This window comes from Carcharhinus amblyrhynchos, chromosome 11 (assembly GCF_965287045.1).
Source record: "Carcharhinus amblyrhynchos chromosome 11, sCarAmb.v2.hapA, whole genome shotgun sequence".
NCBI classification, from domain to species: Eukaryota; Metazoa; Chordata; class Chondrichthyes; order Carcharhiniformes; family Carcharhinidae; genus Carcharhinus; species Carcharhinus amblyrhynchos.
In genome coordinates, this window is record NC_137334.1 from 62,154,955 (window position 1) to 62,178,347 (window position 23,393).

The following is a 23,393-nucleotide window of genomic DNA, read 5'->3' on the forward strand; positions in this document are numbered from 1 at the left end:
TATATGCTTTATTATACAAGTTCAGAAAGATTAAACACTTTATAATATCTTTCTTATACTCTTAACATTCAGGATAAGTATGAAATACATGTGAATTAACAGGCAAACTGGTTGAACTCACCCCATTACAGAATAAATACCAAATGACCAAAATACATTCTATAGATTTCTCAACAATCTATCCAGACCTCAATCAAACCGAGTCAACCAATTTCACTGAAATTAATAGTAAATTGCCCGAACTGGTGTAATAATTATTTTATGTATAATTCTCATCATTCTCCAGTTTACAACGTTTTCAAAAATTAGTTATTTGTATACTTGCAGCAATTGCTATATTTCTAATCCAAATATTGACCTATAAAGGTCAATTCTTCTTCTAGACCTAACTGCTAAGAGCATAATGATAATCTACAACATTCCTTCAATTTATATAAATATAAAAAGCACATTTGGACATTCTAATAAACAAAGTGCAACAGTTGCTAGCCACCTGTGTTTATACAGTGAATTTCTTAAATATACATTATTGGGAAACAATCTGAAGAAAAAAAATCACTGGACATATTGCACATAGTTTTATCTTCATCAGGTTCATACTAGCAGGTGATATATTTGACGAGATAGTGTCTGATAAATTAACATCATAATGCACAGAGAAGACCTTAATCCAGAATATTTGTAAGTATTGAAACAGATGAGATTAGCTGACGTTCACAATGTATAACCTGAGATAGGTTGGTTACATTCTTGAAACCTACATTCCAAAGACTCACACAGCAAAATCTAATCTGCACAAATACTCTAATCATTCAAGTAACAGTATGTACAACATTTATGTTTTTAGGCCCACAATAGCATTGACTGCTTCGCTAAAACAGATTAACAAAGCATAGAGGAAAAAGGATGCACTGCACCACTATAAAGCCATGGTCACTTTTTATTAAAGGTGTCAAATAAAAATTATTTGGTCTACATTATCACCTTGTGAAATCTGTGGCATGTTTGAAAGATTACAGTTGACAGTAGTTGTGTGTCATGGACATTTCCATTTTACTTGTGGAACTGCTATTCAACATGAAAACTGTTACCTTAACAATAAACAGTAAATACCAAGGTCTAGTAATTCTTCATATTGCTAAGCTGATCTATCTGCTCTGTAACGGAACACAGTTTTTGATTTGTCCATCCTTTGCTCCTGCTACCCGTCGAGAAAAAGTCATAACTGATTACCACTAATATATGCCCACAAAACATGAACTGAACTTAATTCTTTAATATTCAACCCTCCACCCCAAAGACGAGGGGATATCTCATTGGAAACTTGTTTATCCCCTGTTCAGGATGGTTATCTGACCAGTATAATCCTAATAATTTAATGGTTAAAAGTTATGATTAAATGATAACAGATTAAAATGACCTGACAGAGACTGTCTTGACTTCTGTTGGTTCACAGTAAAAGGGAACTGTTTGGCTTAGTTTTATCTTTTATAAGCTTTTTAAAAATTGACAAAAATAAATATTTTCAAATCAACTTTTCCTCCTCCAGTTCTTAAAGTCTTGTTGAGTCATAGGTGCTAGGCAGCTGTCAACAAATGATAACTCTTCATTTATAACTCTTTCCCATAAGCATTCACAATAATTCAATCTTGTGGAGTATCACAACTGAGCCTGAGCCAGCTTGGAATCTTTTTAATTCAGTGATTCAATATCTAAATCCAGTGAGCCATTGAGGGATCCAAGCAGAATAAGTGGAATGGTATCCACTGGTCTTCAATATTTTATTTGAATCCATGTTGATTTCTTCATTTAAGTAATGCTGCATACCCAGCTTTTACAGTGCCCAGAATTCTGGGCATCTTTACACCTGATTACAGACTACACAGTGCAAGGAAAACAGACAAGGGTTACAAAATGGGCAACAATGTGCTCCATTACTTATTGCTATACATGACATCCAAGGTAAACTTCTGTACTTAGAAAATAACAATAATCAAATCAAATTTCTGATGTTCGCAGAATCATTGTTACAGAAGTTCTACAAATTATTAACAATTGTGCAGAATTTTTTGATAAAACTGAGGCACTAACAGTAAAACTAGCAACACAAGTGCAAATAGTAATGGTAGGATTGACATGCTCGTGAGATTTACTTGACAATTTGTGCCAGTCAGTACCATATGTACATATGATGATCAAACACTGAAAATCATTGAGCATATTCAGGGAATCACGGATGATTTAGCTCATTTTATCATGAAATATTGTAGAGGTAGTTCAGTTTTGTTCAAGATACAAAGTAGAGTATTAGCACCCTTGCCATTTGACATAGTTGTAGTTTCTTGGAGTATTTAATCAACTGAGATTAAAAGTTGCAATCGTGCCTTGTACCTACCAGAAGGCAGTATTCAGTCCTTTTGGTAAAAGCACCTAGTAAATTCCTTCGAGTAAATGTTGCTTATCTCTGGCAGTGTTCAGAACGTACCACTTTAGAACATCCTTCAATAGAAGGTACACTGTGGTACACTGAAGTTAATTCCACACACAAAGGAAGAAACCAACCACCAGGGGGAGGAAGTTAGTCACTAGTAACCAAAGAGTAACCACCAGTCCTGATGAGCTGGAGCAGGGATCTAGAAATGATGAAAAAATAATTAGCAAAGGGTTGAATCTTACAAATACTTTAAATTATCAGGCTGAGACTGGAAACTGGCATGTAGCTCTGTGTTGCACAGACCAATTTTCCCTTCAGATCTGGACCCCCTCTGAGTAAAGTGGGTGGGGTTCACATCATTACTGGTGAGGCTTGGCCTGATAGAGCCAACACCTAGCTTCATAGAGATTGGGATGCCATCCTTCAAGGGCACCCTGAACTTAAAGTTAAATTTAAGGATTCCCTACTCCCCACGGACCTCAGGGCCCTGCCTACAAAGGTAAAGGGCAATAAAGAATTTTACTATGCAGAAGGAAGCTGAAAAACCTATTGCATCTGTGTCAGTTCTTTGCTGGAGCTATTCAATTAATCCCACTCCCAAGCTCTTTCCCCATGGCCCTGGATTTTATTTATTCAATGAATTATCCATTTCCCTTTTGAAAGTTACTACTGAATCTTCTTCTGCTATCCTTTATGTTGTGCAAAGTAGATCATAATAATTCAAGGTGCAATTTCTGACACCTGCAGTGCTGTTAGGGAGGAAATTCCAGTATTCTGACCCAACAACAGTGAACGAATGGCAATATATTTCTAAGTCAGGATGGTGAGTGACTTGAAGAGGAGTCTCCAGTGGTAATGTTCCAAGGTATCAGCTGCTCTTGTTTTTCTAGATGTGCTGCCTCAGGAACTTTGGTGAGTTCCTGCAGTGCATTTTGTAGATAGCACACATGGCTGCCAGGGGTTGTGGAAGGAATAGGATCCAAGGGGGCTGCTTTGTCCTGGATGGCGCCAAGTTTCTTGGTGTTGTTGGAGCTGGACTCTTTCAGGCAAGTGGGCAGTATTCCATTTCACTCCTGACTTATGCCTTGTAGATGGTATTTTACAGTAACAATGGGAGGTACGAATTCATATGACAAAAATTTGTGAAGAATCTATTACTGTAAATAAAATAAATTGGAAGTGTTTGATAGGGTGGCACAATTGTAGAATACTTGAGGATATTCATAAAACATATGACCAAATACTTAAAATCGATCAGTTATGCTCCACATTTCAAATTCTCTTTATGTACAAAGTACTTTTTCTGCCAAAGCTGATAATGTAATTTTCAATGCAGGAGAGCTTTTGGTAACACTTAAAAACGGTAACAAGATCAATATATGCTTCAAGGCATTTTTTCATTTGGGTCTTCTGTAGTTTAAGAAATGTATAGCAGACCATATTCAGAATTGTTCCCCTCACAGTGTAAGATGCAGGAGAGCTACAATGCTGGTATCATCCGAGCTACATTAAATTTTGTTGATTTTATGTTCACTTTACTCCTGACACCATTTGAAAGCCTTGTGTACACACAATGGAAGTAGTAGCACCATCTACACTGTCAGGAGTTGGAAGTTAATCTTCATCTGAAAGTTTGACCCAATACTATTATCTTACAGCAAACACTTACAGCATATTTGCAAAAATATGTAGTGAACCAAAGTTATGTTCTGCAACTCACTGGTGTTTGTAAGAACATAAGAAATAGGAGCAGGAGTAGGCCATCCAGCCCTTCGAGCCTGCCCCGCCATTCAATAAGATCATGGCTGATCTGTCGTGGCTCAGTTCCACTTTCCCGCCCTCTCCCCATAACCCTTAATCCCCTCTCCTATCAAAAACCCATCAACCCGCGTCTTAAAAATATTTAGCGAGGCAGCCTCCACCACTTCAACGGGCAGAGAATTCCAGAGATTCACCACCCTTTGAGTGAAGAAGTTCCTCCTCAACTCCGTTCTAAACCGCCCCCCTTTTATCTTGAGGCTGTGCCCCCTAGTCCTACTGTCTTTTTTGAGCGGGAAGAGTCTTTCCACCTCTATCCTATCCATCCCATTCATCATCTTATACGTCTCAATGAGATCTCCCCTCATTCTTCTAAACTCTAACGAGTACAAGCCCAGTTTATTCAGCCTCTCCTCATAGCTCAACCCCCTCAACTCCGGTATCAGCCTAGTAAACCTCCTCTGCACTCCCTCCAAGGCCAAAATATCTTTGCGCAGGTGCGGCGCCCATTTGCAAAATATGATTAGGAGGCCTACTGAATGCCATAATGGGTGATTTTAAGATCTTGTGTTCTCAATGGGGAAGAAATGGTCAAAGGGAAGGTGAGGACATAAAAACCATTCAGACAAATTCCCGAACCAAAGTATAACAAGGTACAGTTATGTGTCTAATTGCACATTGTCTACTTCCATTGCAGTTTCCAAGGTCAGATAACGTGATAAATGCTCTCCCTATTTTCATTTGATTTAATTTATTACTGCAATGTCAACAGTTGCAGCTTTTTATAACTACTTTAAAGTACATTTACGTCATGCCAGCAAATTGGGGCCTATGCCAAAAATATCTTACTGAGGTGCAGCCTATGCTGAATATGTTCGAGAAGTCCAGGAAACACAAGATGCTTTTATATTTTGTGCTTCAATATTCAGATTTCAGGAGTGAAGTATATATTAATTAGTTTGCAAAATATGGTGAACCTTGGGGGCAAGAGAAAATTTCAGCTATTCAACACCACATATTTCATTTAAAATACAGGGGTTTAATAGATTGCTTTAGTTACCTCACATGTAATAAAACTATTTACAAAGCTACCCCAGGTGGAATACTTAACAATTTACAAGATATATATTTTTTAACCAGATTCAGAAATCCTAGTATTATGGGTGGACGGTGAATATATTTAGCTCTGAATTAAGTTTATTCTTAACAAAATAGCTCAGACATACAAAAAATACAGCGCAAAATTAAATATATATATATTACCTATTGGAATCGTCCTTGTGAAATTACTTAATGGTGGATCACGCTCTGGTGGACAAGTGCTGCAGAAGTCAAAGCAAGATGGACATACTAGGCTTCCTGTGTAGACCCAGGCATTCTTCATTACATTAATAGGTAGTACCTGCCCTGCTCGACTGCATAAGTAGGCCTTATCAGAAACCCAAACAATCAGTCCCTCAGTGGTACAGGAAATCTAAAGAGCAAAACAGGAAGGTTAATTTATCCTCCAAATTACAAAACAAACTGCAAATGTACTTGCCTGCAAACACAAAAATAAAATCAAACCTTCCTTTATTTCCTTCTGTCTATAAAAGTATTCTCATATTTTGCAACAGATGTTACAAAATTATTACTATAGTTGTAATGACAATTCAATAGAGGAAAGGTACAAATCACAATTCAATATTTTAAAATCATAAATACAGTCCTTACAATGTGGGTAGCACCACAAATCACAAATTTCTGTTTTCTCTTGTTAATCTTGGAATTTCAGCATCATAAATTTTACAATTGGGAGTTCAGCGAGTGCTCCGGGCCTTAAATTGCCCGGGGTAAGGTAAGCAATGGGAGGTTAATAAGTACCATAATGCTAAAAGACTCAGGGAATGTTTCAACTTCAAATCTTAAGGCTTTTGTTTTGAAATCAGTAAACAATACATCAAAACGCTTGGTCTTTTGGTTCTTTTCATTTTTAAGGAGAATGAACATATATAAAAATGTAGATCCATCTTTTTATCAGCGTTACATTCAATAAACCACTTCAATAATTCAGATAGGTGTAAAGTGTATTCAAGAGCAGAGACTTTTCAATTGCTGTGCAGCAATACATTTTTCGGACAAGTGATAAACACACATATTTACTTTTTATTTCTAACTTAGTGATAGATTTTAGGGTGCTTTTACATTTGCTGCTTCTGTGGTTCAGATTGTAGATGACAACATTTGTATTTCTTCTGTTTCTATATTCATGTTGCGAGCTCTTAATGGTCCAGTCAAAGATCCAGCAAAGTCTCTGCATCCATGGTTTTCATACCAAAATTAAAATGTTGAAAACAAACTGCAAGTTCGGAACATAGGACTTAGGTGCAGGAGGAGGCCATTCAGCTCTGCCATTCAATAAGATCATGCTGATCTGGTTGTGGTTTCAACTCCACATTCCTGTCTGCCCCACATTACTCCTGACTCCCTTGCCTATCAGGTAACTATCTAACTCTGTCTTGAATGAATTTAATGTTCTAGCTTGCTGGGGAGGAGAATTCCACATACTAACAAGCCTCTCAGAAAAAGAAATTCTCCTCATCTCAGTCTTAAAAAGAATAGAACTATGGAACATAGTTTAAGATGATTCTCCCCCATAAGTGGAAACATCCTCCCCTGGTATCTCCTGTCAAGTTCCCTCAGGATCTTCTATGTTGCAATAAGATCACCTATCGCTTGTCTAAACTTAACTGAGTTAGTCAGCAGTTAATGGCAAAACATGCTTTTATTGAGACTCTTCTGATGAAACATTTTTGAGAGGATCCTTCTGACAAGATATTTTCTATCTTTCTTTTGTAGATGCCGATTAATCAACTGTGTATTTCCTGGAATGTTCTATCTTTATTTCAGATTTTCATCGCTTTTTAAAAACTCTAGCAGAAAAAGTTGTTTTAATCACATGGTCATGCCAGGATGAGTGCCAATCATTACTTCCTGAGAAGAAAAAATGTTTTGCAAGGGTTTGTGATTTAACTGCAGTTTATAATATTACTTGGGAGTTACACTGATAAAGTACAATTTCTAGTACCTACTGAGAAATCCCATAATAGCCCCTTTTCATTAAATATAAACTATATACAATATTCTTTCCAAATAACTGTATTCATTTCAAACACATTATTTATTAGTCACAAGCAGGCTTACATTAACACTGCAATGAAGTTACTGTGAAAATCCCCTAGTCACCACACTCCGGCACCTGGTCAGGGACACTGAGGGAGAATTTAGCATGGCCAATCCACTTGCACATCTTTGGATCTGTGGGGGAAAACTGGAGCACCCGGAGAGAATGTGCAAACTCCAAACAGACAGTGATCCAAGCTGGGAATTGAACCAAGGTCCCTAGCGCTGAGGTAACAATGCTAGCCACTATGCCACCCCTTATATTGAGTATACAGATTATACTATTTGTACGTAAGATTTCCTGTCAATGGTAGTCTCATTCTTGTTCGAGAATTTTAAAAAACTTTATTAAAAACAGACACAGCAACTCACCCTATAACACCCACTACCCCAGTCTGGAGAGCCTGGACTCTTGTTGCATTGCTGCATAATAAAACGATATTTCTGAGTCAGGCAGACCGAGTCTGGTCCATATTCTTCAGCACCATAGTTTCGAGAAGGCTCTGGATTGCAAACAGATGAGCGTTTTTACTAGCCACCCAAATCTCATATTCAATTCAACATAATGTAACTATAAGTCAGAACAAAATACAGATAGCATATTGTACAACAGCTATCTGCTGCTCTAACTACTGGATTGCACTGGGAGTCTATCAGTTAACCGAACAAAATAAACCAAATTATGTTCTCAATCTGCTTTCTTACAAAATATTAATAAAGGCAAACAAACAGCAACTTGCATTTATATGGTGTTCTTAATGTAGAGAAATGTTTTTAATCAAGGCACTGACACATTGGCGACAGAGAAACTATCTAATAAATAATCACACATGAAATGCCTCTATCTGTAAGAGGTATTGAAAATACAATGAAACTGAATTTACTAAATTCCAGATGAGGTTGTTTTGAATTAACAATGCATAGGTGGCACAGTGGTTAGCACTGCTGCCTCACAGCGCCAGAGACCTGGGTTCGATTCCCAGCTTGGGTCACTGTCTGTGCAGACTGTGCATATTCTCCCTGTGTCCACATGGGTTTCTTCTGGGTGCTCCGGTTTCCTTCTACAGTCTGAAAGGTGAGCCAATTAGATGCATTGATCATGCTAAATTCTCCCGAACAGGTGCCAGAGTGTGGCGGCTCGGGGATTTTCACAGCAACTTCATTGCTGTAAGTCTACTTGTAACAGTAATAAACTTTTATAAAAAAACTTTGGGACAACTGAGGGATAGAGAGAGGAATCGACAAACAAATAAAAGGAGAACTGGAAATATTTTAAGTCCATTTTTTCTTGATAATATGCTACTGTATCATTTTGTACAATATATTATAATTTTACTAGCGTGTCATGATGTATTGAGCTAGCTAAATTAAATCTCAACTAATTATTAAAGAAAGGATAGGTCCATTCAAGGACAGTGGAGGGAATATGTGTGTGGAACTAGACGAGGTGGGCGAGGTCCTTAACAAGTATTTTGCATCAGTATTCACAAAGGAGAAGAATGTGGCAAATGGTGAGTGTAGAAAGGAGGATGTTCACATTCTAGGATGTTGAGATGAAAAGGGGGGAGGCATTGGAAGTTTTGTGAAACATTAAGGTGGACAGTCCCCAGGACCAGATAGGTTCCATCCCAGAACACAGAGAGGCAAGGGAAGAAATTGCTGAGGCCTTGGCCAAAATCTTTATATCCTCTTAAGCCTTAGGCAAGGTACCAGAGGATTGGAGAGTAGCTAACATTGTTCCTCTGTTTCAGAAGGGCAGAAGAGACAATCTGGGAAATTACAGCCTGTGAGCCTTATATCAGTGATGGGGAAATTACTGGACAAGATTCTTAGGGACAGAATGTATTCACATCTTGAAGAGAATAGACTTATTAGCGATAGGCAGCATCGTTTTGTGAAGGGGAAGTCATGTTTCACAAACCTGATTGAGTTCTTTGAGGAAATGACAAGAAACATTGACCAGGGCAGGGCAGCGGGTATTTATGCATATATGCATAAATATATCCATATTTATGCATATATGGACATATGCATAAAGTCCATATATGCATGCATAAAGTCTTTGATAAGGTTCCTTATGGCAGGCTGATACAGAAGGTGAAGTCAGATGGGGATCTGAGGTGAGCTGAGAAGATGGATACAAAACTGGCTTGGGCATATAAAAGCAGACAACAGCAGTGGAAGGGTACTTTTCTAACTAGAGGTCTGTGACTGACTGGGGCCTCTGTTATTTGTAATATATATATAAATGATTTGAAGGAAAAGTAGATAGTGTGATGAGTAATTTTGCAGATGATACAAAAATTGGGGGAGTAGTGGATAGTAGGGAGATTGTCAGAGGATACAGCAGGATATAAATCAGCTGGAGACCTGGGCTGGAAGATGGAATTTAATCCGAATTAATGTGAGGTAATGTGATTTGGAAGGTCTACTGCAGAAGGAAAGTAACAGTAAATAGTAAAGCACTTAGAAATATTAGCATACGGAGGGGTCTACGCATGCAGGTACACAGTTCCCTGCACGTGGCAATCCAAGTGCACAAGGTGGTCAAGAAAGCACACGGTATGCTGGCCTTTATCAGGAATAGTATAGGAGTTGGAAGATCATGTTGCAGCTGTATAAGACTTTGGTTAGGTTGCATTTGGAATATTGTGTACAATTCTGGTCACCACACTACCGAAAGGATGATGACGCACTGGAAAGGGTGCAGAAGAGATTTACCAGGATGTTACCTGGTTTGGAGAATATGGACTATGAAAAAGGGTTGAACAAACTTAGATTGTTTTCACTGGACCATCAGAAGATATGGGGGTTGGGGGGGGGTGCGGAGGTATCGGTGGTGTGGGGACTTGATGGAGGTTTACAAGATTATGACAGGCTTGGGTAGAATGGATAATCAGTTTTTTCCCAGGTTCGAAGGGTCAATTACTAACGGGAAAAAACGTTGAAAGTGAGAGGGGGAAAGTTTAAAAGGTACAAGTTTTTCACACAGACAGTGGTGAATGCCTGGAACATGCTGTCAGAGGATTGGGGGAAACAGGTTCTATAACAATGTTCAAGAGGCATGTGGATAGATACATGAATAGGCAGGGAATAGAGGGGTAGAGGCAGGAAAATATTAGAATACAGGGGCACCTGTGTTGGCACAGACTTGGTGAGCAAAAAGGTTTGTTCCTGTACTGTAATGTTCTTAGTTGTTTATCACATATTTAATGCTTTGACAAAATATTATAAAATTGTAAGGAAAATTAAGGAGAACGTGCAGTAGAACACTGTTCCATGTACAGAGGAAGTCACTAATGATCATCAACAAATGAAATAAGACCAAAGAAACTGTTGCAGCAACACATATGTGTTCTTATGCACATATAGTGTTAATCGACTGTGAACTACAAAATGATCCAAAGTGTGAAAATGAATGAGTAAAGTGAAAATTCACTTCTTCCAGTTAGGCTCAAAAGGAAGAAATCTTAGAAATATGCTGAAGTGGTTTAAATAGTCAAATAACCCATGTGCTTTGCCTTGGCAGTTTAGTCAGAGAGTGACGATATGAAGAAATGGAGGTGTTCGTGAGGGTGAGGGGGTCACATGTGGAAGCTAAAAACTATGATAAAGATAAATTACAAGAGAATTTCCATATCTAGATCAGGTACAATTTGCAAGAAGACACCAACATAATGCAGTGGTACTGAGATACCAATAAAGTAGTTTGGATTATGAAGGCTTGTAAGGCCATACTTAGATAAAGGTTGGCCTACTCATTACCGTAGGAACACAAAGCTCAGAACATGCTGTGAATATTTCAAGCATGATATCAGCTTGGTGAGATATTGTTATAAGCATGTGCCGTCCAAGTCTGCCAAATATATAAGGGTATCTCCCGGTCCCTGCAAAAGTTGAGTGCCTTAACTGCAGCCCACAAAACTGCAAAGTTTGGACTTTACAGCTTGCATTAACTGCTCAAATAAAAACAGGAAATACTGGAAGTACCCAGCAGGTCAGGAAGCATCTGCAGAGATGGAAACAGAGTTAACATTTCAGGTCAACGACAGGTCATCAGGACTTCTGCAATGTTTGATCCTCAAACTATAATTTTCAGAACCACTTTGGGTCGCGTCATTAGCTGCAACATTACACAAATGTATATGAAGTATACCCAAGAAGTTTTCCTCTTTTCTTAAACAAAATCAAGTAACCACAAAAAGCAGGATTAATCCAATTAGTTTCCAACTTGTACTTTTCACATTGTGTACGTTTTGGATGACAATGAAGAAAACACAAATTTTGGTTTGAATCCAAGTTAGCCAATGAATCAAAGGTGTGAAAAAATTTCATGCAAAGTTAACCATGACAGCTACATGAGTGAGGAAGAGGAAAATGCATGACACTGAAATTTTCACGGCCAATGCGTTAATTTGACATTGGTAAAATAATTACTAAATGATCTTTGCCATGGTAACATTCCAGATTTACAAATACAGAGACACACTGTTCTTCATTATCGCTTTAAAATGGTTTTACAACTTGTGCAATAATAAAATGTACTCTGGAAAATGTTTCTAATGAGGCATTTGGGAAGCATAACTATGTAATCACAAAGACTGTGGAAGTATATCAGGAACGTCACAACCCTGCAACAACAAACACACTTGTTATTGACCTGATCATGATTCAAAGACGATTAAACGAGTTATGATATGTAACCAACCTGGCTGGTTTTGAGAAATTCTGCAATCAGAGCCTCGTTGGAATTCTCCACTTATATACCAGCTGAACTCTTGGCTAAAAGGACAGTAGTCAGCTATCTCCACTGATCCACCATAGTACTGCAGCTCCCCCTCTCGTACACCATCAAGGTGGTCAAAATACTGTAGAAAACAAATATATGTCATTATCAACAAAACTATCACAATTATTTTGATGGTAAAATTAAGGCCAACATAAATGTTGAACAACAATATAGACAATACTAAGGCAAAACACAACAGATGCTGGAAAAATGAAATGCAAATAGAAAATACTTTCAAGAGAGAAACAGAGTTCACATTTTGGTTAGTGGCTTTTCGTTAGAACTAGAAAACGTTAGTTAAAAGGTGTTCCACAAAGGGGAGAGAGGCAATTGAACTCCCTTTATTTTTCTTGCTGCCTATCCATAAGCAGAGGTGCTTTAATTTTTGAAGTAGACACAATAGGTTCCCCAAACTCTCTGCTTGTGAAGTCAATTTTAAAGTGACTCCTAGCTCCTAAACTTAATCCTTTAGGGTTAAGTCAAAAGTATTGTTTCTTCATACACTCAAACATCGACTGTGTCATTTCAATGACATTCACACACCAACACACAAGGTGAAAAGTAAATAGTTTTACTAGGAATAACTTTAAAAAAGGCATAGATAGAAATAACAAATCATGTGACTATTAGTGTAAAGAATGTCAGAGTCCAGTGACGGTTCCTTCACACAGAAGTTAAAGTTCAACTGGAATTGAATTCCTTTAAAGTTGTGTTGACACTGGAAGATGAGGTTGGCAGACAGATACACCATCTGCTCCATAGGCAATGGCAGTAAAGTTCAGGTTTAGAAGGAGGCTTTGTTGTCATCTAAAGTCTTGCTTTGGTGTTGACAGGCTGAATTCTGACAGCCGATTAACTTGGAAATTCAGGAACGAAACTTTGCTCTCATGATCTTGCTAATTGATGGACAATTTCAGGCAAGCAATCAGTTTCTATATCTCAGGCCAAAATCCATAAGTTTGTTTAGGAGATGGCTGGTGGTTATTAGTGCCTCTGCAGGTATAGAAAGTTTCAATGGCTTTCTCTGTTATAAGTCCAAGCTGTAGAGACAGGTTATCTGCTGCTCTCTTATTTTGTTCATTGTAATGGGTCCGCACAATGATAGATGTGAGATTCCACAAGGATGAGACAAAGGTAAACTCGAAAAATAAGCCAATAACCAATTCTGCTTTGGAGGCGACACGAATTTCAGCAGTGGTGGTAGAGTCTTGCATTTTACAGCAGTAGTTTACTAAAAACTTCATACCCATGCTGCTAACCTGGGTGCAAAAAGGGAAGTATTTATTATACCTGATACTCTGATGGTAGATGTGTTGGGTACTTTTCTAAATTACACACTGCCACAGCCTTCTGGTCCTGTCGACAAGTCAGCTGTAATGGAGATGTCCTCAGTGTGTCACAATATGGAGTTACATTTTTATTCCTGAATAAAGGTATTCATAATATCATTATGAATCACAGTTCAATGTAATCACTTTACATAAACTTTCATTTCGTGTTTTCATATCTGCTTTCAAAGTATAGAAAGAAACAATATAAACTAATTTTCAAAATCTTGAATTACACTAAATTACATCAACCTTGTTCTGGTTTTAGTTTGAACCATAATCAAGAGGAATATTATAAAACGCAATTTTAGGTAGTTGGAAGTATAACAATAACAATACATCACATAGTAAGTAAGCATCAATGCTAATGGAAAATGATTGCTTAAGCAGAAGAAGCCAAGTACTGCATGACAATGAAGAGAGTAATATAAAAACGACTCTGAATCTCATCATCTTTCATAAGAAGTCAGTTGATGTATCGTGTGACAATTTGGAAATCTGCCCTATTACAGTTTGTTGGAATATTTGTGCTCTGTATAATTACTCTCAATACTGAAAAATTTTAACCGACCATATATCTAACTTTCTTGAAGGGCTTAATTTTAACTTTTACATAATCTCATTTAAACTATGCCATTGGAATGGCATGACTATTAGGTGATTCATCTTTTCCCAGAGTAATGTGTCACTGAACTAAATTTCTGGCTGGTCTGTTAGTTGTGGACTCTCTTCAGTCCTTCAAAAGGTAACTGAACCAATCAATCAATCAACTGGACAGGAAGTGTATCATCTGGAATGCAGATAACTATCTTTATGTATAAAACACTTAGTCCATTTGATCCTCTGGACTGGCTCTGCTTGCCCAAGGAGATTGGAAAGAAAATTGCTGGAGTATTACTTTCCATAACTGTCCTTGTCTATTTTATTGCCTCTCCTGTCTCTAATCATGATGTTCCTGCTATCATAGTGCAGGGTGGGCTTCCAGGATGGAACAGAAGTTTTTTTTGCCCATCAATTTTTTATGTTCGCAAACGTATCTGAATGTATGAGAAGGTACTAAATATACAAACACAGTCTAGCGTTTCTTTAATTGATGAAGAGAAGACACTGTGTTGCCCCTGTTATCAACCAGGAAGAAAAATAACAAAATGTACTCTCTTCAAGAGGAAGAACTGAAAATAAAACAAAGAAACCTTACAGCCAAAATAACATTTACATTATAAACCAAACACCCCTCCGTTGCCCACTGGTCACAGAAGATCTTAAATGTATCGGCAGATATGACGTGTTCCTTCTGCAGTGTCATTCAGTCATGGACAAGGCCACAGAAGGTGGCAAGCTGTCAGATCAACCACCTAGACCTGTGGATGGCTGACTGTTTAAAGCAGAGCTAATCTTACTGCCTAACAAACATACAATTTTCACAGTAATTTCTTTGCCGTGTTAATATAAGCCTACTTGTGACTCTAATAAACAAACTTAAGCTTAAGTTGCGTCCAGCCAGGTACTAGAAGGAATTAACAAAAACTATAGCTGATAGCTATTGAGGTTTATGATCGATGGCACTTAAATTACTTTAGCCTGTTATAACTATTGGCTGTGATGTCTTATGTTCATAAGGTCCTGTTCCCTGTCGGCCCTGAAAGTGAATAAATTCTCTAGTCAGGCATCATAAAAGTCACCCTATTGCTTGCAAAACCTAATGAATGACTAGTCAGCCACTGTAAGAAGTATTTCAAGCAGTGAACACTTCTTTGTGAATTTCTTTTCAGATTCCCGATATCAAAAGGGGCATGAAGTATAAAAACAAGCCGGGCATTCCTGAGCTTTTAGTTCTCTTCTTGCTTTAATTCTAGTAATGTAAGAGGTAAGCAAGAGTTGTCATTCCCTTGCAAAAGCTTTCCTCTATGGTTGCGGGATCCAAAATTATGAGATTACCGGAGATTGAGAATTTTCAATGTGTAATATTGGGAAAATAGTGTAATCTAGCTAAAACTGGCAGTTTTTTGTTTTTCTTCATTGAACAAATTGGATTCCTGATTCAGTTTGTCAGCAAGATGCCTACTGTCGTTTGTTGAGAGTCATGAGTGCACCCTGCAACTCTGTATGGGTTGTTGTTCACCTAATTGTACATTACCCCCAATACTTCATTTTTTAAATCCTATTTTAGTTTGTTGAAAGTAAAGGTTTACCTATGGAAGGGGAATCTTTCTTTGAGTAAAATGCATTTGGAAGTTATGCAAACGATGACACATGATAGTTAATTAAACTAAACAATCCACCATCCAAGCATCAGTAGTCATCATTTTTGTTACCATTCTCTCACTGCATCATCTCATTAAACTGCTGAGAATCATTAGAGGCACTATATCTCTAAATATATATTCATACTTAATATAATGCTCACATCTCCCGTTGTCGGTCGATCCAGAACTTGCAGCTTTTCATTACAAAGTCACAGCCCATACCTTCACCCCACTCCAGTCTCTCCGCCATGCTATAATTGGCTTTGTACCAACTGAGAGTGGTAGTGGGTGGGGGAATCATGGTAGAAAAAGAGGGAAAAAAAGCTATAATTTAAACTTTTAAAAAATATTGCCACATATTTGTAACATACAAATACTAAACCATTTTGATATACTTGAAATTCAAACTCAAATTTACCTTCTTACAAATTTACCAATTTTGATATAGGCCACTTTATTGTTGTTAAAGTATCTACTTAAGAGTTTGTCATGCACTCTGATTTTCATTGCTCTTTCATAATTAACAGCATATAACAGATTTTAAGGTTATAATATCATCACATCAACCTGTTACAAAAGTATGACTTAGTACTAGTGAATGGCATCTGACTTACTCACAAGTAGTATTTACAGACATGGTAGACTTAAAGAATAGGATATAATGATTTTTTTATTTTATTTGCTTCAGGTATCACTCACTTTGTATGACAATGTCAAAGATAATTTTTTTTATTTGTTCATGGAATGTGGGCATCACTAGATCAGCCAGCATTTATTGGCCATTCCCAAATGTCTTTGAGAAGGTGGCCGTGAATTGCCTTCTTGAACCACTGCAATCCATGCACCCTAGGTACACCCACAGTGCTAGTGGCTGGGTAGTTCATGTGAACTTCAGTGAAGGAACAGTGATATATTTCCAAGACAGGATGGTGAGTGGTTTGGAATGCAACTTTCAGCTGTTCTCATGCACTTGTCCTTCCAGAGGGTTAGTGGTCATGGGTTTGGAAGCTGCTGGCTAAGGAACCTTGGTGAGTTCCAATGCATCTTGCAGATGGCACACATGGCTACCACTATTCACTGGCAGTGGTGGGATTGAATGTTTGTAGAAGGGGTAGTAATGAAGTGGGCTTTGCCCCAAATGGTGTCAAATTTCTTGAATATTGTTGAAAGAATTTAATTACAATCCTGACTTGTGCCTTGTAGATGATGATGTGGCGCTGCCGGCATTGGACTGGGGTGGGCTTTTTTTCCACAACACCAAATTAAAGTCCAACAGGTTTATTTGGTAGCGTGAGTTTTCAGAATGCTGCTCCTTCATCAAATGAGTGGAGAGTTGGGTTTGAGTTGAGTTGTAGATGAAGGACGGGCTTTAGCAAATAGGGAGGTAAGCTGGCCTCTTGTAGCCACAGTACTTATAGACTAGTCCAGTTTACTTTCTGGTCAATGGTAAAACCCAGGATTTAGTGATGGCAATGCTATTGAATGTTATGGGGCGATGATTTGATTCTCTCTTGTTGGAAATGGTCATTGACTGGTACTTGTTTGGCATAAATGTTACTTGCCACTTGTCAGCCCAAGCATGGACACTGTCCAGGTCTTGATGCATTTGGACATGGACAGCTTCAGTATCCGAGGAGTTGCAAGTAGTGTTGAATAGTGTGCATCATTAGCACACATTCACACTTCTGGCCATACAACGGAAGACAGGTCATTGATGATACTATCCCGAGGATCTTTTGCAGTGATCTCTTGTAACTGAGATGATTAACCTCCAATAACCACAACCATTGTTCTTTGTGCTCGTGATGTCTGCAACCACTGAAGAGATTTCCCCCAATTCTCATTGACTACAGTTTTTCTAAGGCTTCTTGCTGCCATACTCACAGGCTGCCTTGATGTCAAGGGCAATCACTCTCCTCACCTTTGGAGTTCAGCTCTTTTATTCATGTTTGGACAAAGATCAGCAGCTGAATGGCCTGGCAGGATCTAAGCTGACCATCAGTGAACAGGTTATTGCTAAGTGCCACATGATAGCCTTTGATATCCTTTTCCATTTCTTATAGATGACTGAGAATAGACTGATGGGTTGGTAATTGTCCGGATTTGATTTGCTGTGCTTTTTTGCACATACCTGTGCAATTTTGCACATTGCCAGATTTGCAGCCGTACTTGAACAGCCTGGCTGGGGGTGCAGCACACAAGTCTTCAAAACTACTGCCAGGATGTTGTCAGGGCCCATAGGATTCAGTGCCTTCTGCCATTTCTTATGGCGTGAATCAAATTGGCTGAACAGTGACATCTATGGTGCTGGGGACATCAGGAGGAAGCCAAGATGCATCATCAACATGGCACTTCTGGTTGAAGGTTGTTGCAAATGCTTCAGCCTTGTCTTTTGCACTTGTATTGAGGATAGGGATATTTATGGAGCCTCCTCTTCCTGTGAGTTGTTTAATTGTCCAGCACCATTCATGGCTGGATGTGGCAGGAACTGTGGAACACTGCTGGTTGTGGACTCGCTTCCAATGATGCTGTTTGGCATGCAAGTGGTCACTTCACTGGACTGACACCTTATTTTTAGCTATGCCTGGTGCTGCTCCTGGCATGTCCTTCTGCTCTTTCCTTTGTCCAGTGTTGATCCCCTGGCTTGGTGATAATGGTAGAATAAGCAATATTACGGGCCAAGTGGTTATAATTTGTGGTGGAGCTCAATTCTATTGCTGCCAATGGTGAGGCTGAGATCTAATATATTTTTCCCTTGTATTGGTTCCTCACCATCTGCAGCAGACAGTCCAGTTTTATGGGTGCAATACGTAGTAATCAACAGGTTTCCTCGCCCATAATTTACCTGATGCTATAAGATATCAGCAGCGTCCTGAGTTGATGTTGAGGACTCCCAGGGCAACTCCCTCCCAATAGATGCCGCTATGCCACTACCTCTACTGAATCTGTCCTGCTGATGGAACATGACATACAGAAGAATGTGATGGTAATGTCTGACACATTGATTCCATGAGTACTGGCACGAATCTGAGAGACAGCGTTCCCAATTTTGGTACAAGTCCCCAGATGTTAGCAACGAGACCTTTGCAGGGCCGACAGGGTTAGGTCTGCCGTTGTCGCTTCCGGTGCCTAGGTCAATATTGGGTAGTCCTTGCAGTTGCATTTTTTTTTACACTATTTGGCGGTTCAATACAATTGAGTAGGTTGCTTGGGCATTTCAGAGTCAACCATATTGCTGTGGACTTGGAGTCACATGTAGGTCAGTCCAGTCAGACAAAGCAAAAACAAATTTCTTTCCCTCACAGAGCATTACTTAACCAGATAAGTTTGTATGACAATCAACAATGATTTCATGGTTATCATAGGACTTTAAATTCCAGATGTTTTACTGAATTTAGATTCCACCATTTGCCACATTGGGATCCAAACCCATGTCCCCAGAGCATTAATCTGCATCTCTGGATTACTCGTTCAGTGGCAATACCACTACATCACTACCTCCCCCAGCTTATGTTCTCTCCGGGTGCTCCGGTTTCTTCCCACACCCCAAAGATGTGCTCTTAGGCTGACTGGTGTACGAAATTGACCCTACACTATTCTCCCCTGAATCTGGCTACATTAGGGGTACCATTCACATACACACGGGGCAGGGTAGGTGTAGGAAAATGCTTTGTTGAAATGGCGGTGCGGGCTCGTTGGGCCAAAGGGCCTGTTTCCCGTGCTGGGTTGTTCTTTGTTCATAGACAATGGAAAGACACAAGAAAAATACTACTTGATATCAACTCATATTCATATGTAGACAATAAACTGATTTTAGTAATTATACTGTAATTACAGAAATTATATTATGCAATTATTTTTCTAATTGCATGTTGATGTACAATGCTTTTAGCACTGCACTAAAAAGTAAACAACTTGTATTTATATAGAATCTTGTCATATGCTTATGACATGAAAAAAATACTTTGCAGCCAGTGAATTGACATGGAATTGGCACGAGTCCAATCCTAATCAGACTTCTAAGGATATGAAAGCCAACAGCTTCTGGTTTGCTCCTGAAGACGATAAAGCGCTGTTTCAGGTTTGCACTGGGTTTAGTGTACTGATCATGTTACTGGATTCCAAAGCTTTGACTAATAATGCAGAAAATCTGAAATAAACACTGATATCAGTAAAAACAATTGTGAACTAGTTGGATAGTCATAGAAGTCCAATTAATGTATTTCAAGGAAAGAAAACCTGCCATCCACTCCTTGACTAATTCACATGACTCCAATCCCACATGAATGTCATTGACTCTTAAAAGCTCTCTGAAATAGCGTAAAAAGCCACTCAGTTGCACCAAACCTGAACAATGAGAAATTGGCAGTAAACGTAAACCTTGCATTTGGCATCAAGGCCTGAGAGTGTTTTCTTTTAAACTTGGTTGAAACCCGATTTTCAAAAGTAATCTACTGCATCTGTTGGAGACTTTATAATGGGTGCCCCTCCCCATACCCTCTTATACAATAATGGCAAAACGAACTGCTTACAGTGTGAACTCTACATAGACATCCTAGCCTATGAAAAACACTTTTGTTGCTGATCTCAGTATAACACTCAGTTATTAACATGATTCAGGTGTGCTGACTGCATAGCTCACTTCCTAAATCTGAGACCAAATAGCTATGTCTTAGATACAGATAGGACTGTTAAAAATTATACACATCATCCATCTTACCCAGTATCTTCTAACGCTGCCAAGGTTAATCTGGAGAATACTCTGTTCTGTGTGTGAGATCCTGTCATTGCTTCATTCTGGTCAGAAAAAAAGAACAAAATGTAATGTGGAACTTAAAAAGTTAATCAAATCATTCTGCTGTATCTGTTGTTTAAGTTTTCTTTCAGGGTCCAGTGTCTATAAAAATAAAACAGATTTCAGGAGCCCACGATTTCCAAGCTTTCTTCTTCAGTTGAAGTCTCTCTCTGGAAATAAGGTCTCCCTTATTCACACACCATTGCTGATTCAAAAGCAGAGGTGCTCTCAACCATGCTTCTCTGAACTCAGTCTTGAGAAAATAATGTATTCTCTCAGATTGAGGCGACCGAGCCTGTATTCTCCAGAGTTGAGAAGAATAAGAGGTGAATTCATTGAAACATACAAAATTCTTACAGGGCTTAATAACAGATGCAGGAAGGATGCCTTCCCAGGCAGGGGATTCTGGAACCAAGGGGACACAGTCTTAGAATTAGGGATAACCCATTTAGGACTTGGATGAGGAGAAATGTATTCACCTAAAGGGTGGTGAATCTTTGGAACTCTCTACCTCATATAGTTGTGGAGGCTCTGTCATTGAGTTTGTTAAAGACAGAGATATTAAAGATATTAAGAGATATGGCGGCAGTGTGGAAAAATAGTTTTGAGATAGGAGGTCAGCCATTATCTGGTTGAATGATGGAGCAGGCTCAATGGACTGAATGACCTACTTCTGCCCCTATTTCCAATGTTCCTTTTCTTCAATATTCTTTCCTGTTGGGAAGTTTTTGACTTTTATTTGATAGTTCCTTATTTTGATGTCGATGAGTGGTCATTAAGCAAGCATTGGATTAATCCACATCTCACTACTATGCAATAGCACATATTGATGCCCTTGCTAAGTACCTTAAAAGAAACAAGTGAGTAGAAATCTGTGCTACAGGTCTACAAAGGAAAAATACCATCAGTGTTGAAACAACATGAGAACATCTTACAGCCAAAAATGTTCAAGGTAACTATTCACACAATATCAAATGTCTGAAGTCATTTATGTTGGACCATTACTATTGCACTCCTACCAGGCAAGTGAAACAGCCAAAGTTCTGATACAAATAGCATACGAGAGATCTTAATGGAAACAACATGCACAGTGCGGGATAAAAACAGAAAATGCTAGAAAAACTCAGCACCTATGGACTGAGAAACAGAGCTATGTTTCAAAGCCAAATGCCTCTTCCTCAAAGAGGCATATGGACTTGAAACATTATGTCTGCCATGGGGGTCAAAATTGTCTTTTTCCCCCCCCAAGGGCTCATCTTGATATTTCTCAGGAGCTGCTTTTTGATTTTTAGGGGCTACCTTTTGGTTTTCAAAGGTTCCATTTTCATTTTTACTAACTCCTATATTTGGCGATGCAGTCACACAGTAACATTACATTCTGTTTTTGTGTTGAGTGTTTTTCAGGGTTCCCTTCTATAAATTGACACAGTAGCACAAATACCAAATACATATTAAATCTTTTAACTTGGAATCTAATAAGCAAGATGTTTTTGTTATTTTGTTATAAATAAATGTTCCACACTTTGGTGTTCAAAGAGAACATTCTAACTAGTTGGCAAAAGTCTCACACCCACTTTTAAAAATTACTTCAAAACATTAACATGCTCTAATGTTCTTTGGTTTTGTTTTGTCAATTTCAAGTTTCTTTCTTCTCATACTTCTGGTTGAAGTGAGTGCTGACCACCACATTGTGATACTGACTTCCAAAGGTACAGCCTGTGTAACACGGTGAATACACATAAATTAATCCTGTAGCACCAAGCTAACTATCAGAGAACAAATGGTTTCATTCATGTATTTTTCTTATTCTAGTGAGTTATTTTCCAAGCCAACGCACCTCTTCACAAGATCCATGCTTTAATGAGACACAGATTGGAATCCCTTCACACAGAAGTACTTAGTCACATTGATAGAGGTGATATACTCACCAACCATACTGCACCCCCTACCTCAACCACATCCCATACTTTTTACAATGGACCTTGAAAGTCTGTACACAATACAGAAACGAGGCAAAGACTATCCAAAATATATTTAATAAATTTCCCTAGCCTGACAGATCAAATGGAGCTATAATTGCTTACTGTATTTAAGTTTAACAAAATTAGCTTTGAATCAACAATGAATTTTACCTTCAAATTGAGGGGTAAGAAATTTGTTCCAGTTTATACAAACATGTATGGCAGAATGGGAAAAGGTTGAAAATTTTAATGAAAAGGTGTCCCAGATTCTCTATGTATTACAAAAGATATCTGAGTGATACGTGATGTATTTATACAGAAACACAATTAGAAGAATTCATCAATGTCTCAATAATCATTACCCATTTTGTTAAACTTAAATGTAAAACAGAAAAGGAAAGCATGAATTTCCTAGACAGCGCAAAATTTGACACAATATTTAAATTGGTACTGGAAAAAAACAGGCATAGCATACACGTGTGCACATGCATACACAAATCACACACAAAAAGCTCTTTTTAGTTTATCTAACCCCAAATGTAAACTCCTAAACACAAACCCTACCCTAATTCATCTAGGTCAAATAAACCTAACAGCAGAAAACATTTCGTACCTCCCTTCAAAACGGCCTCCTCGCGAAATGATAGGTAATGGTAGCAACAGTACAACCAAAATAATTACTCCAGCTCTTCTGATCGGGTTCCATTCCTACCACCTTTGCTGCTCCTCCAATTAGAGATTTTGGGCACAATAAGAACATAAGAAATAGGAGCAGGAGTAGGCCATCTAGCCCTTTGAGCCTGCCCCGCCATTCAATAAGATCATGGCTGATCTGAAGTGGATCAGTTCCACTTTCCCGCTTTCTCCCCATAACCCTTAATTCCCTTGTCTGCCAAAAACCTATCTACCCGTGACTTAAA

General features: G+C 38.4%; 1 protein-coding gene across 2 annotated transcripts in view; it reads right to left on the reverse strand.

Annotated features, from left to right (window-relative positions):
- lmln (leishmanolysin-like (metallopeptidase M8 family)) overlaps positions 1-23,393 on the reverse strand; it is a 47,381-nt gene continuing 23,988 nt past the window's right edge. For both annotated transcript variants that reach the window (XM_080199247.1, XM_080199248.1), the window contains exons 11-17: positions 20,438-20,514; positions 15,879-15,989; positions 13,434-13,566; positions 12,063-12,222; positions 7,727-7,857; positions 5,456-5,666; positions 1-2,633 (exon numbers count right to left, since the gene is read on the reverse strand). In XM_080199247.1, coding sequence (XP_080055373.1) covers positions 2,533-2,633; positions 5,456-5,666; positions 7,727-7,857; positions 12,063-12,222; positions 13,434-13,566; positions 15,879-15,989; positions 20,438-20,514 — 924 coding nt within the window. In that variant the 3' untranslated portion in view covers positions 1-2,532. The remainder of the gene's footprint in view (positions 2,634-5,455; positions 5,667-7,726; positions 7,858-12,062; positions 12,223-13,433; positions 13,567-15,878; positions 15,990-20,437; positions 20,515-23,393) is intronic.